Source organism: Vanellus vanellus (genome assembly GCF_965231255.1).
Source record: "Vanellus vanellus genome assembly, chromosome: 1".
NCBI lineage: Eukaryota > Metazoa > Chordata > Aves > Charadriiformes > Charadriidae > Vanellus > Vanellus vanellus.
In genome coordinates this window covers 43839500-43855737 of record NC_138905.1, presented here as the reverse complement: position 1 = coordinate 43855737, position 16238 = coordinate 43839500, and the positions used below count along the sequence as shown (strand labels likewise).

The 16238-nt window shown below is 38.9% G+C and overlaps 1 protein-coding gene across 2 annotated transcripts in view; it reads right to left on the bottom strand.

The window, feature by feature from the left end:
* NAV3 (neuron navigator 3) overlaps window positions 1–16238 on the bottom strand; it is a gene marked incomplete at its 5' end in the record, with an annotated part of 275201 nt that overhangs the window by 8102 nt on the left and 250861 nt on the right. Inside the window, 9 exons of one of the 2 annotated variants that reach the window (XM_082492447.1) lie at window positions 243–397; window positions 2368–2603; window positions 3357–3525; window positions 3838–3933; window positions 4597–4694; window positions 8188–8362; window positions 11992–12145; window positions 13235–13300; window positions 15846–16018. In XM_082492447.1, coding sequence (XP_082348573.1) covers window positions 243–397; window positions 2368–2603; window positions 3357–3525; window positions 3838–3933; window positions 4597–4694; window positions 8188–8362; window positions 11992–12145; window positions 13235–13300; window positions 15846–16018 — 1322 coding nt within the window. The remainder of the gene's footprint in view (window positions 1–242; window positions 398–2367; window positions 2604–3356; window positions 3526–3837; window positions 3934–4596; window positions 4695–8187; window positions 8363–11991; window positions 12146–13234; window positions 13301–15845; window positions 16019–16238) is intronic. The other variant, XM_082492448.1, reaches the window with a different exon arrangement.

Genomic DNA, 16238 nt, shown 5'->3' with positions numbered 1-16238 from the left:
AAGCATTTAAGTACATTCTAAGTTCTGTGGTACGCTTACATCTCACTGAGATGCACAGGAGTCATATAAATAAAGTGAAGCAGATGCCTTAGTACTTGGCTGAAGAGGGTTAAAATTATTCAAGCACGGCCTATGGGAGCCTAAGTTCCCACTGTGACATTTTTATTTTGCACAATAACAAAAGTTTTTACTGTTTTAATTGCAAATGGTGTGTGAAAGGGGAGAGAAGAGCTACTACCTACCATTTATTATATTTACAGTTGAGGAAACCATTGAAGATGTCACTTAGTGAACTGATGTGGTGGAGGTTATCAAGAATTATGACCACAGGGAGGTCAGCACCATTGTTGTCAGCACTGCATTGCTCAGCTAGGTTTGCTAGGTATTGTCGCAGATCCTTCAGCAGGATTAACAACAACAACAACAACAACAAAAAACAAACAGGAAAGATTAACGCAATTAGACCATAGATTTAATTTCAGTGGAAAAGATTTTCAGAAAGATACAGAGGCTGCTACAGAGTTTCCCCGCTCTGGATCATACATCTGGATTGGGACATGTAGGAAGACTTAGACGTGCTTCTTAGACAGGGCAACATTGAAGCCACATGCTAGGAAAAAACAAAGGCACTAAACATAAGGCAAGTGACTGAAGCACAGACATTCCTATTTGGGGGACACATTCCTTAGAAACCAGCCGATAAAATGTCTTATCTCCAGAGGAAAATAGGTTGCAATAAAATATGTCATTTCCAATGGGCTGAGATACTAACATTAATTGTTGGACCTCCATTCTTATGAATGTCACATTTACATACCGAAAGAAACCCACCAAATTACACACGATTTAGGCATATTGAACTGCTCCTTCAGATATCTCCTTTCACCACTCTCACTGAAAATCTGTTTGATCTTTTGGGGATACTGTATCACACTTCATAATAAAATCTGTTCTGTAAATTCTTTTTTTCTCTCAGCTATCTGTCTGGCTGCCGTTTAGTGCTGGAGTAAAAGAGAGTTTTCTATAATCAAAACATTTCATATTTTTCTCAACACATTGTTGCCCTTAAGGGTCTGGGCTAGTCAAGTTTTACAGCTGTATCTCCAGAGGTATCTAATTTTGTCAGTGTTGGGAATGCTCACTATTATGGACAAAGTTCCTATTGCCATTTTACTTCCCGGATCAGGGATAGCAGAATCACTTCTTTTTTAATGGGAACATGCAATCTTTTCTTATTTCAAGAAAGACTTTTGTTTGGCTTTTTATGATCAAGTGTCTCTAGGGGAATATCATGGTTTTTTTCCATGGAATAGCACCATCTGAATTATTCAAAATCACTTGGTATTTGACAACGCTGTTTTTTCTTTTTTACTACAAACTCAAAAGTTCTATATAAATCTTAATAGAAGCAGAGGGAAAGGAAAAAAAAACACACCATGCCAAAAACCCAAACCAAAACCACATACAAAAAGCAATTTATCAGAAATCCAAAAGCTTGCTCTTTTGCGGGACAATTTTCATAATAAATGTATATGGTATAACAATAAAACATAAGCACATCCCCTGCCAAAGTAAATGGCATCACAATCCTCTGTATAAAGACAGTGAAAAGCGGTGTTTTGACTGGAACGGTCCTCTTGCCCCTTTGGGATCTGTATGTTCTTCCTTCTTATATTATGTTAACATTCATTATGTTCTGCACATATCAGAAAGCTCTTGGCAAAACCTTTCTTTTTTTTTTCCCTGGGTACCAAGTCAGGAGTATACCCAATTAAGGACAGCAAGTGAATAGTACTATCTGTGGCTAGCACAGTAGTCATGCTAGAAGCTTGATAATCTGAGCTCTGTAAATCACTGTGCACGTGACGTGATGCATGAGGCAACTTTAGTATGGTCAGATTCCTGATCGATGCATGCCAGAAGCCGTGGTAGCAGTTGTATTTATCCAGTGCTGATTAAGAAGCTGAACACAAGACAGTAATTCAAAATCCTCATTCTGAAATCTTTGCTAACAATAGGCTGCTATTATCCCTACAAAAAAGCAAGTTAGACTGGTATGACTATATACCCAACCTTTCTGACAAAGGAATTACAGACACTCTAAGAATTTAATTTATATAGGGATTTGACTTTGCATTTATCCTTAAGGTGGGTTTCCTCAAGTGAGGGAAAATTCAGACTTCCTTCACAGTGCTTCAATGATTCGTTTAGAACAGAAAGATCCGGTCCCTGTTCTTCACTGGGATCGGAGACTGAATTCTTGCAGGAAAAAATGCTGAGCAACAAAACAGTGTGCCCGTTAATAGGATCTGCTCTGTATCAGTGCTACAAATTGGGCAATAGATTATCTTTTCCACTGTAACTTACCTTGCTTGACTTGTGATCTACGTTAAAAGTTGCAATTGCATCCTCAGTTTTTTTTCTGCCAGATTTAGTTATAATATATTCAGCCAGCCTGTTAGCTAAATAGGTCTTTCCTGTGCCACTGGGTCCCGACAGAATAATTCTGCGATGCTCCATCAGTAAATTAAAGTACCGCTGGGTAATTGGCTTAGGAATTAACGTGTCAAACACAAAACTGTCCAAACTGTTTTCTTCCACTCCTGGGAATAAAAGAAGAGAAAAATGGCCTGTCTTTATCTTTGTTAAGGTAGGTATAGGTTTGGCCTAGCACCCGATGGCATCAGTGCTACGTTCAAAGCAAGGTAAGGTACTTCTGCCTACATCAAATTCCTGTCAAAGGCTTCATTACTGTGGAAATACTTATAACCTTCCACAGGGCCAAAAAATTAAACAGTGGTAGTGGGACGAGATGGGTGGGAGAGATGAAATCAAAGTAAATGCGAAGAGAAGGCTCAGTGAGGCAAAGATGTATGTTTCAGACACTACAGGCAACCATGACAAAAAAAAAGGTCAAAGTGACAGCCACAAGGGTTACCAGTTGTCACATCAATTTATGTATAGTTCTTCTGAAGACCCCCTCCCCTCCAGTAACAAATCCCTACAGCTTTTGAAATTTATTGATTTTTTCCTGTGGAACTGGGTAAGGCGTAAATATTTCTCATCATAATCTCTGTTTTGCGGTTGTTTTATCTTTGCCACTAATCAGAAATTTTTACTTTGCTGTGATTTGGCAGTCAGGCAGAGAAGGACAGAGGTATTCTTAGATTTGCCTCAAAATTCTGCACTGCATTAGGTATTGCACAATGTCATACAGAGAGTTTATGTGATAAATGAGTCCCTAAACTTGAGAAAAAATAGAGAAAGGTCAGGTGTAAGAAAAAAAAATATGAAAAGGATGCAGGACTGCGATGAAGAACTCTGCAGTATCTGCAATAATATTCTTGGGGTTTTACCTTTCAGGTTCACAGTGATGACGTTATTATCTCCAACCAGATATCCACAAGGCAGCAGTTCAGGCACTTCTAGGCTATGGGCTCTAATTACATCCCCTATACAATAGCTAGCAATGCAGTCAGAGCTTAAACCCAGGCTAGTAGTCGGATCCACTCGGAAAATATATTCCTGAAATTATATGAAAACATAAGACATACAAATAAAAGTGGTTATTGAATGAAAGCAGTTTGGAAAATATTCTGGTACAGGTGAAGTCACTTGACAAGGAGATTCCTGCAGTCACATTCAATACAGAACTGCCTACAATCATGAAAAAAGAGCAGCAAGACTAAGAATAAAGTTTAATAGTGGTGTTAGCTATATGACAAACCAAACCAAACCAAACCAAAAACTTGGCAAGAAAACCCAAAGAATACAGATTTTTTCTTAAGTGAAAAAGAAAAGTGAATTAATACTTGAGCTAATTTTTCAGTCTCTTACCTTAAAGAGACGTCTGATTACACCATCTAAAACATCCCATTTTGTTTTTCCGCTGACTCCAATTGATCCTATCAGATATGCATGCGGTTTTTGATCCTGCAAAGAGACATTTTTGGAAACTGGACTAAAAACGGTGGTAATTATTTTTCTACAAAGATTCATAATTTTCCCAGTGAAGAAAAATAATAATATTTAGAATGTGATGTTACAGCTTTGTTAATAACCTCTCTGCCAGAAATAGGTATTGATGATATTACTTTGGTACATCTTTGTAAGGGAGGAAACACAGTTTCTTATTCTGCTCTCTGATTGCATCTGTGTTTATAAAGAGCTGAATATAAATAAAAGTTGCACTGTATTTATAATTTTTTGTAGTACAGAACATGAAAACACGACAATGCAATTCCGAATTGATTACCTCAGCAGCATATTCATAGTTGCACCCTAAGGGGTCCAAGGCATAGATCTCATTTATAACGACCTTTAAATGGAGATAGCAAGTCCCAGAACATCCTACTGCTAATTAAACTGAGAATTGGTAGTGTCTGAGCCGCCACAAAGGCAGAAGGAGGCCATATGACATTAGTCTATGGAGAGCGCCTAACAGCATTGAGCATGGATGACAGAGAAGAGATCTGCTATCTTCAGGATATTTCCCTTCAGTTCCTGGCTGAAAATACTGAAACAAGGTGAGCTACTATACTGCAAGATTTGCCTGACTTATAATTCTGCATCTAGACCTTTGGGTAATGAACTTACCTTGGCTCGACTATAGCCCTTGTTTATAGTGACTAAAATTTTCACACTATGACCTTCTTTGTGGAGTGCTCCATCAGTGACATCATCCAACAAAATATCTACAACAAAAGAAGGGAAGTGATCGACCTGACAAATCACATCAGTTTTGTTCACATCATCAGTTCAGTATTCGTTCAAAGGATTTTTCAGTTAAAAAGAAAGGCTGCCATCCCAACGACTTGCAATTATTTTAATCTGTACTTATTCCGAGTTCGCCTTTTCTGTTGGAGATGAAAAAAAGTTACAATTTGTCAACTTTTGAAGCAATATTAGGAGTTTTAATCATGTAGAAATGAATAGGGAATCCACAAATAAATAAATTCTTGCATTACAGTCTTTGCTTTCCTTCTTGGAACTTGTTCAAAATTACCATATGTCCACAAAGTAATGTCATTTAAAACCTAAATTAAGTTTATATCTTTGGGCACTCATTGTGCCCTTCAGAACGTTGTAAGGAGAAAACCAAGAAATCCTTGCATTGATATGTTTGCTGTTAAGTAAAATAGCATTTAATTTCTCTTTCCAGCTGATTTCTTTACTTTCTCTACACATGGTATGGATAGAGTCTTTTTTATCCCCACAATACAGGCTTACAGTATCCACTAGAAAACCATTTTGCAGTCCTCCAGAATATGGGACTCTGTATTCAGCCATTCCTCTCAGAAAAGTTTTCATTTTCCTTGGAGGTAAAGAGTGATTCTGATCTGCTCTGTGCCTCTGTTTCACCTCTTCACTAACTTCCAGAATGAGGAAGCAGGAGGATGCATTTCTTGCTAAAGGCTGAGCCTGCAGCTTTATTGCAAGGGACAAAACTGCTGTCTTTGTCTAGAACTTCTGTCAGAGATTTTACTGTTAGACACTTAAACTAACCATCAAATTAGGAGAGATTATGGATTTGCATTTTCTTCAAAGGGAAGCACAGTAATCCCCTACCCTAAGTCCTGCTTATTCTTATTGTGGTGATTGAAGAAAAAAACATCAACTTCATGTCATGGTCTGCACAAGGCCAGATTTCACCCAAATTAATTGAGGTGCCAGTAAGATTCAGTCACTTGCTCAAAGCAAAACCAAATAAGACTTATGAATATGACTTCAATGAATGTATTAAAAAAATAAGTCGTCCTGTAAAATATTTGATAACTTAGGCTCAGATCTAGAAAGCAGATTCTGCTGTTGGTTTTTTTTTGGTTTTAGAGTTTTTTTAATTGATCAAATGAAGAGGCTTTTTTTTTGTGCGTGCGTAAGATTAAATAAATCCATGCTTGTTTTGTTCCAGGCAAACAGTATTTCTGTGCCACCAACACCAAATGTGTCAATTCATTTGTCTTGTGTTTTGACATATTTGACAAGCCTCAAGAGTTTCCATAGTGTCCTAGTTCATCTGTGGGCAATTTACAATATAAATGATCCCCCCGTGAAATTTTTCAGTCTCTAAATGACCCTCATGTAGCCTTTTAAATACATTCTTCTGTGAGTCTTAAGGAACGAGGAACCACAATGTGGCTAGAAAAAAGTTCCACTTTCTAAGAGCTCTCCCTCTCACTGACAGAAGGGGCTGAGAAGATGCCCAAGGGGGTCTAATTTCATGGTGGTGCTAATTGCTTTAATTACCTCCTGCCAGGCCTCCTGATTAGGTGCACTATGGTGGCTCCAGCTCACTTCTTGTCTGAGCTCTAGCACTCTTTTCATCGGACAGTGCAGACAGAGTCTTGCATGGGTCCTTGCATGCTGCTCTTTACTCCCATGACTGAATGAAACATGGGTGACTGTGACCACCAAACCCCTTCCCAGCTTGCCACTTACACCCGTCTGGAGGAGATGGTCATACACTTTGGAAGTGGCAATGGATAGCTTTGGTCATTTCCAGATGACCACGGTCATTTGGAGACACTGGTCTCCCAGGAAGTGCTACGGCATTTTTCAATATGATGAGCCAAAGCCCTCGTTATCTCTCTCAGCTTAGTCCCCAGCATGATTAACCTCTTCGTATCTCAGGGACTTTTGTTCAATAGCACTCCGGCTGCTGCAGAAATCCCACAGGGCTTGGTAAGAAGCTGTCACCCTTCCAAGTTCTCTGGCACGGCAACAAAATGATAATCACAATGATCAAAAAGGCTGGATTCATAATCAAATGAAATCCTCCACTCCTCATTAGGCATCCTTATTTCTTTAATTTCTTATAACCAAAAGTAATTACTTTGCATGCTAGAAAAACATTTAGAACCAATAACGCAGAAAATTATATAAAGCTTATATTATGTTTATTCCTGTATCTAGACAGAGTTAGTGCCAAGCGACAAAGTGCTAATGGCTGCTGCTCATGACAGAGATTCTACAATTACCTTTTTGAAAAAAAAATCTGTTCTGTTTTTTATTTTATTTTTTTTTATGTGTGTGAATGTGTGAGCAGGAACCATAGTTAAACCTTTTTCTCCCTGTTTTTGCAACACTTCATTGTATACCAGCTCAGGCTCATCCATGCTAAAAGTTAAACCTGGCAAAAAAGTAGGCTTGGAATGTAAATAAAAAATATACCATTTTTCATATAAAATTTGATATTAACCAGAAGAAGTATTCAAATATCGGTGTAATCAATGACTGGCAAGATAATACGACTAACTGCCAATCCAAATTATAGTCAGGCAGTTTGGCACGTTCCCAGTTGCACTCTTGCCTAGACTCTTTCTACAATTATTAGCCACATTTTTATTGCTTCCAGAGACCGCATTATACTTTCTGTGGAATCTATGTTAACGAGCGCTGCTTTGCTTCTGCTCTGCTCCTGGTTCTAATGTTAGAGACAGCACTTCTGTTTCTTGGCTACATTATCTAAACAAGTGTAGAAGGCTTATTATCATAAACTCTATGGCATGGAAAATAATCAAATGTTAATGTTCAGGATGCGGACCAAAGTTCTCCTTGCTTTCTCTCGTTCACTGAACGCAATGAGAGTGCTTGATAAGCCAGGCGGGGTTTGGCTCCTGTGATAAATGGTGCTTTGGTCCAACGTAGGCTAACTAGCTGCATCACATTTAAAAAATGTAAGGGATAAAGCGAACTGAGACCACCTTCTGCCCCAGCTGCAAATGCAAAATGAAGGGAGCTAACTGAATGATAAAAGATCAGTAAACACACAAAAAAAAAAGAAAAAGAAATTGTCATGTACTGTGCTCCTATTTATCTCATAGGCACAAGAGAATATATCTATACAGTTGTCAAGTATACTACAATATTTTGTCATTTTCAAATAAATTCTAAACTAGATGACCAAAGGGTGTTGTAAACTAGGTAGGTAGAGAGTATCATAGCTAGGAACTAAGCAAACATAACAGTCTGTTATTATTATTCAGAGCCTTCTAAAACATATATTTTCAGACACGACTGCCACCATTCTTTCTCATCTCCACCAGTGAATGCATATCTGATGTTTACCTGAGTGATACGAGACATTTTAATTTTCAGGCATGCCTTTTATATATGGTCCATTAAGAGAGTGAAAATAATAAATTCTTACTAATTGCTGAGGTATGTATGTGCCCAAAATATATTTACCTGATGTAACAGATTCTGTGATGTTTAAATTGTTCAGAGAAAGTCCTAGTGACTGCCGTGATGAAGAAGATGATGTGCTGCTTGAAGACTCCGATGACGGCCGGGCAGGCTTTCCAGTATTTCCAGTCTCTGCCTTTAAACGATCATTTTCAGCTTTCAATATCTCAATTTCATTCTGTATTCAAAAGAAACCAACATAAAAGCACAGGAGGTTATTCGTTCGGGAAACCACTGGGGGTGCCTATTCTGGCGCTTGCTGTTCGCCTGCAGGAGGTAACTGGTTTACCACTTTCACAGCAGTATGTAGCACTATATATCAGAAGTATAACGCAGTCAGTGAAAACTGGATTGCCTTCACTTCTAAAACGAAGGGGAAAAAAGCCCTATAACCTTGTTTTAGCTTTTGCCTCAAGAGAGTTCCTAAACAACATAAGCTTCAAGCTTCTGTGTTTATTATACTGTTGCCCATAATGCATACTGTTGCCCATAATGCAAGCCTGGTGAGACTTTTGCCAGCTATCCCCATTTTGATAAGCTACTTTCTATTGTGAAATATCTTAGGTAACAGTCAGCTAAGAAAGTTATTGTTAAAATCTCGGATATGTTAATGTTTCTAAAGGCACAGAAAATTATTATTGCCATTGAATGTAAAATTTAAGCAGTAACTTCACAGAGGAGAAACAAAATTAAAAATGGACAATTAGAAATTGATGGTTTAACAGTTTCATAACCTTCTTGCTATCAGATAAGACTTTTTGATTATTCAAACATGGGATTGTTCACACAATGGCCAGCAAACCCTCTTTGATGAAAACATACAGTGACAGATGAATCAGAACAACTCGAAATTTTTTTTAGCTAAATCCTCTGTGGTGCCGAGTGATTATTGAATGTACAATAATAAAATGAAAACTTAGCCTGAGAACAGCCTGGTACCAGCTAACTCTAGCTTTCAGTCGCTTCACGAAGCACAGTACAAAGCAACTGCTTATACTTGCAGATGGTTTTGCACATCAAATTGAATTCCACATTCACTAACACTCTGCTAAAAGTCCTGTAAGTCCTGTTCTTTTATGAGGGCTGTACAGCTGCAGCTACAAGTAAAAATATAAGGGATAGTATCACAAAAAACCCCGCAACACCTACATAAAGATTAGATCAGATAGGCAAAGGTGAGGAGATGGTGAAAGGGAAGGGACAAACCAGCAAAATAGTGGCAAAAGGTAATAGATGAATGCACCCGTTTAGCCCTGGGGTTCAAATCGGGAGCTATGGTGAAATGAGTCACACAATCTCCATCTACTCTGCAATTTACTCTGATTAATTACACAACTCTAAGCAGTCTTCCATTCAGCTGAGCTTTAGATTTTTAAGGTGCTTTGAACACACACAGTATTCATATGTCATTCTCACCAGTCCTACTTTTTTCCTCTTATCAATCCTCATCAATTCTCCAAAATGTCAGTTTGGCAACTCCAAGGCAGCTGCTCGTCCTTTTGGGAAAACTTCAGAAGAAGTGGCAATTACCAGCAACTGCACCTGAACTAGTCGCCCCTGTCCAGCTTTGGTGAAATTCAAACTTTGGAGGCCTGTGACTAGAGCAGGCTCCTCTCTCCAGGGAGTTCACCTGGTTTAGGCACTCGTACCCCAGTGTAAGACTGTCATCAGCTGATAAGCTTTCCTGTCCTTCTCTCCACCATTGCAATTAACTGTATTCTGTCCCTTACAGTTCCTAAAAAATTCTGGTGGCTCCAGATCAAATGCTTTACTTATGTCTGGACAATTGAAACCCATATTTATGGACCAGTTCTTGATTATTACAGAATCATAGAAGCATAGAATGGTTTAGGTTGGAAAGGACCTTGAAGATCATCAAGTTCCAACCCCCCTACCATAGGCAGGGACACCTCCCACGAGACCAAGTTGCCCAAGGCCACGTCCAGCCTGGCCTTGAACACCTCCAGGCATGGGGCCTCAACAACCTGTTCCAGTGCCTTACCATCCTCAAAGGGAAAAACTTCTTCCTAATGTTTAATCTGAACCTGCCCTCTTCCAGTTTAAAGCCATTCCCCCTCGTCCTATTGCTACATGCCCTAGTAAAAAGTCCTTCCCCGGCTCTCCTGTAGGCCCCCTTTAGGTACTGGAAGGCCGCAATAAGATCTCCCCAGGGCCTTCTGTTCTCCAGGCTGAACAGCCCCAACTCTCTCAGCCTGTCCTCATAGGAGAGGTGCTCCAGCCCTCGGATCATCCTCGTGGCTCTCCTCTGGACACGCTCCAGCAGGTCCATGTCCTTCTTATGTTGGGGACTCCAGAGCTGGATGCAGTACTCCAGGTGGGGTCTCACGAGAGTGGAGAAGAGGGGCAGAATCACCTCCTTTGACCTGCTGGCCACACTTCTTTTGATGCAGGCCAAGATACAGTTGGCCTTCTTCCCCCTAATTGAAGTTCAGCCAAATATCCTGTAGCAATGTTGGCACCTAGTGGTGTGAGGACCTGGGTGGATGGCAGGTACCATAGATGTTTAAAGGCGTGGCTGAGACTGCTATAGGAATGGTATAAACAAAGAAGTCTAGAAAAGACAGCAAGCATCCCAAATCTGGTAGTTATGACATCAGCCACAGTGGACATTTATACAAAACTGCCTACAGATGCACCTCACCTAAGCACCCAACACAGAGCAATTCAGCTGACAAGCCACTGGGGCTGGATTCAGCTGTGTGAATGTGGGTTTCCAGTGTCATTTTAAACGTGGTCTTCCACGGGTAGAATGTTAAACCTGCAAGTCCTGTGCAGATGCAAATACCTGAGGCTGGTTCAAACAGTAATAGGTGCCTATGCTCAAACAACTCAATTTCACCCTCTACACCCATCTTAGCATGATTTTAGGATAGCTCTCCAGGCCCCACTGCTGCAGGACTAAAACTCAATTGACTACAACAGGAGTTTCTCAGCTAGCTCATACCTAGACATCTAAATGCAGCTGTCCTAGTCTCAGCCTGAATCCCCACACCATGGCCCTGATTTTGTTTACCAAATACAGGTTTATAGTGCCTTCAGGGATGTTCTAAGTATCCTACCTGTCATTCCAGAAGGGTCCAGATCTACTGAAGGACTATGTCATACTGTGTGGATGTTGTAGGTACTTTTGGGCACCCAACATCATACTGGACACTTGTATGTGTGCAACAGAGCTGAGTCCCATAAAGCTTCGTGCTTTGCTGAAAAACACTGCCATACTTTCTGCATCCTTTCAGCCTCATGAAAGGGAAAGTATTCTGATGAAAAATGTGCTCAGGAAGGATTTGGAGAAGTGTCACAAAATAATGTAGTGAATTTAGCGATGCCGGATACAATAATTAAGTTCAATTTTACATTATTTGCTTTGGCAAGCCATGACTGGGTTAGGAACAAGAAATGATGAGAGAGAGTATGCACATACATCACCACCCCACCCCCACAGCCCAAGGACTTAAAGCTCTGTAGAAATCCCTTCTTGATCTGCTTGTCTGTCATGTTGCTTTCCCCAGTCATAGGGTTTTCGTAACAAATATCCTTTGGGTGGGGATTATCTCTCCTTCCATATCTCTTAAACATATTTTAGCTATTAATATAAATGATCAGAATATCATTATTATAATAATGATATGAATAATTATCATACCCATCCTTTGGAAGTACTGTCAATCTAGCAATTTACTTTGTATCGACAGTTTTTTGGTACCTGAAACAAAGTACTGGTAAAGGAAATACCCCAGGCATACCGTTGGTGTGCACCCCTGTCATCACTTAAGCTACTGCACTGACCTGCATGCGGTTCATGGCTTCCCGAATCTGATCCAGATGGTGTGCAGAGCTCAGGGCTTCAAGACGAATGTCCGTTAATTTTAGCTCTTTCTCCCTCAGCTCGCTCTTTAGCTGAAGAATAATTTCAGCCTCTGCCTCTGTGCACTCACAGATCCTAAAGAGGAGCAGGAAACAGGCGGGAGATTAAAGGAAAGTTCTCCCCCCCAAAGCAATGTCATTACTAAATATCAAAGTACAGAAAATGCTGGCTGCTGGTGAAACCTATGAGTGAAGAAAGAATCTTATCAAAGAAACATGAAAAGACTCAAATTGCAAATTAAAAAAAGGAAAAAAGCCCTCTCCAGATGAAATGATCAGCTTGCTTTATACCTTTCCAGTTTAGTTAGACAGTTCACTAAGGTGAAGAAAAGTTGTAATAAACTTTTTTTAAGTGTGTATCACCCATTGGTTTTAATTAGATTTTATGTCTGCGTAATTTCTTTAGTGCAGAAGTTATGATTTTCCTAAGTAGCAATAGCCAGAACTGAAGTATGCCAATTAAACTGCGCTACTGATACTTATTATCTGTTAGGAATCAACAGTTTTCTCTGTTTTGAACAGGACACAAAGAGACAGTCCTTAATTTCACGTTCTAAAGATTTTGATCTGTAATGCTTTTGATTTGTGATGGTTGACTTCTTGCCTATATATATGTATGGTATCTGAAATCATGCTAGTTGGTTTTGTTTTTTCTTTCCTTAAAGACTGGATTAAAAGGAAGCACCAAGTGATTATTTTTCATTAGCATTAATTTTAAGGGAAGAAACCATCATATTGTGAGAAAAGACCAAAACTTGACTGGTCCAGGGACCCACAACTGTGCAGTTCTCATGTCAGACTGTTTTGCCTCTCTGTGTCATCAACAGACCTAGATCTGTTGCATAACAGAACCAGTAGAAAATAAAACACTGAATTTTGGCTACATTGTTACACTAAGCAATATTTTCAGTCAATTCACTAAATGTTATTTGTTCTTTATTACTGCCACTACAAATAGTTAATATTTGCAGGACAATTTCAATAGGAAAATTATTTTATAGTAATAAGTAGTATTATTGTGATTATTACTACTAATATACAAACAAGAAATAGAGGTCAACTTTTAATTGCCAGAATGCATGCAAATGCATTTTGGGAAAGAAGATGCAGCACTCTTCAGGTCAACAGTTGGGTATACAACTCCATGCCCCACACTCAATTTTACCGGGATCTATGCTTGTAGACCACGTGACCGTTTTGTCTTTTCTTTGGTGCCCAGACTAGAGATGACCTGCATACACACGTATTAGAAAGATGCAATTGGAAGAAAGTAAAGGTAATGGTTTAGAACATGAGACTCAGGTCAAGAAAATATATAAAGAAAGTGTAATCAAAGGGAAGATGAAGAAGTTCACGGCAAATAAAAAAATACGGCTAACTGAAGAAGGAAAAAAAATTAATATCATTCATAACATGCACAAATATTTTAAGTGTGAGTAACACATGAACAAAGGCATAGACTAGGACTTTTTTTCCAAGTATTATGGTACAATTCTTGGTTTGATGTGCTCACACCTATGCTAACCAAATAAGAAATGAAATTGTATTTACGTGCATCTATTGTCTCATACAACAACTTGGACAACTGGAAAGTCACGTTATCTGTCAGCTATTTTCTTTTGGGCTTTTTTTTGCAGTACATCTTGAGAAGGGATGGACAAAAAGACCGTGGCAAGCCAACTTTAAAGAAGATAAAAATGAACCAGAAAGTAGGATTACAGTTCTGGAAGAAGCAGGAAAAAGCTGTCTAGACTTGTAAGATAAGGAGAATGTAAGCAGAAAGCATGACTTGAATTTTCTTTTGCGGATTCCTGAGCTCTTCAACACTCAGCTCCCACAACAGTAAAATTATATAAGAAGATGAGACTTCATCAAAAGGAAGAAAACCAAAAAGATAAGTTAGCGTTCCTGAGCAGTCACGGAAAGAAGCTCAGAAGCCTGATCAGACTTCAGACAAAGTTAGAAAGAAAGAGTTTTACTTTTTCTTTCTTGTTGCAATCTCAGGATTTTTAAATAAAAGGTTGTTTTGGGTAGTAAGTCAGTCATGATCTTTGAACAGAGGCTGCTGATAATTATAAAAAGTCTTGAAGGTGACAGAAGTTTAAATTACGCAATGAAAAAACGAGTCTTCCAAAGAAAGCAACATTATCAATATAACAGGCAAGGAAATTAATCTAAATAAATATATTTTACACGATCTTTCTGTGGAAGGGAAGGAATCTATGTTATCCTGCGTAAAAAAGGTCACAATAATAAAAATGCAGTAATATGATCAGAGAGGTCAGTGTTTAAAAATGATACAGAGGAAGAACCAGAAGACTATGAACTGGACAGAATTTATGAAGTTAAGGCTCAGAAACCAAATAGCCATGGGAAGAGCTTGGAACAAAATACTAGATATGTAGTTTTTGCCCTTGATAAATCCTGGAAACATCAGTACATCCAGAGAGAGAGCAAGTCAAAGAGAGAGAGAAAAAAGCAGAGTTGCCGGAAAGGAAAGAGCATAAGGTTATAAGAGCAGATCTGTGAATCACGAGTAAATAATTTTGTAGAATAAGTGTGTTTCATTTAAGTTCAGGCACTTTCTATAAAGGCTTTTACTACTGATTTTTAAGTTGATAACAAATCACGCTCAAGGATTCCAAACATGTAGAAATCCTCCTCCCAAAGCACACATATACCTGAAACCATAAAAAGTGAGCTTCCTATAAAAAAACCCAGCAAAACTAGAGATCTGGATGAGTTATTCCTCACTAGTCTGTACAGAGTGTGAGGAAAGAAAAACATTTATTGTGGAGGGGTTCCTTTTGTGGGAATATTTGCTGTCAAACTCCTAAACCTAGTATATAAAAATCATGAGAGTCTATAAAAAGTTAATCATAAAAGGCACCTAACCTAACGCAGGGAAATTCTATTCTAAAGCTCAGGAATTAGTCATGAGACTAGAATTCCCCAGGTGCTTTAAGAAAGAGTAGTTGTGACCTGATTATTCTCAATTAGGACAAGGAAAGTAAGGCTGGCATAAGTAGTACGCAGTTGTTGGGTAAAAGGGGTTGATTTCCTCAAATTGAAAAAAGTTATGAGACTAGCAGAGTGAAAAAAAAAAAAAATATGTAGAAGAATATGAATGGGAGCTGAGAACTCCGTAAGAATATATTATACGTCCAAAAAATAATGAAGAAATAGGACAGCTTTTGACTGGTGACTTGTTCTCAATCCTGAAACCTTAAGGACGGTGATTTGAACAAAAAATAAAGATAAAATCCCACCAAAAAAACCTAAGCTGATAAAAAAGGGCAAATAGATTAAAAATGATATAAATTAGTAGCTACAAAGTAGATAAAGTAATAACAGAAGGAATGACTATCTTGTAAAAATCCATAGCTACCTGGAAAATAAAATGACATTTTAAGTATATTATGAAGAAAGACAACTGTAGTGTTTGGCCTTTACTAACTGGATATGGTAAAGTTTTTAATGGTGTAGGGAGAGCACCACATAGGTTTTTGGATATGCATTTGGAAAGAAGTTTGTACTGATAGATGATTTTGAGTAACGGCTGTGAAAGGAGGAGAGAATGACCTAAGAAAGCTACCAGAAAAGTCGTGTGTAAACGGAGTGAAGCTCACGAGAAATCTGGCAAATAGATCGAGCATGAGATTAAAAAATCGTGGCTGTCGGCAATGGTTTCTGCACTGCAAATGGCCACGCTTGAGGAGGTCTGTTTCACAGTCCAAACCATTCGGGAAGAAAGGTTTGCCAAAAGAGAGACTTACGCAGACGCAGACTGCGATGGTTTCATCGATGTTGCCCCACACTCTCCTGAGCTGTGGGGCAATTTGGGTGAGGAAGGAAGAGAGGAGTCTGTCAGCTCTTCTATGTCTGAATGCGAGGAAGGAGGCTTGGTGGACTTCTTCTTTCCAAAGGCCTGTTTGAAAGAGCTTCTTAGCTGGAAAACAAACATAGAGCAAGATTATTTTCCTTCTCACGGCAACTTGTGTGCAGCTCATGTTTCAAAGAGTTAGTTTGCAGACGCCATCCTAGCCACTGCCTGAGGTCAGTATACAGAAGCGAGGTATTAACATATGCAACACAGTATCTCTAAAAACATGATACAGTGCTTTCTTTCGACTTTATTAATCCAGCGCAGCGCAAACGTAATGCTATGG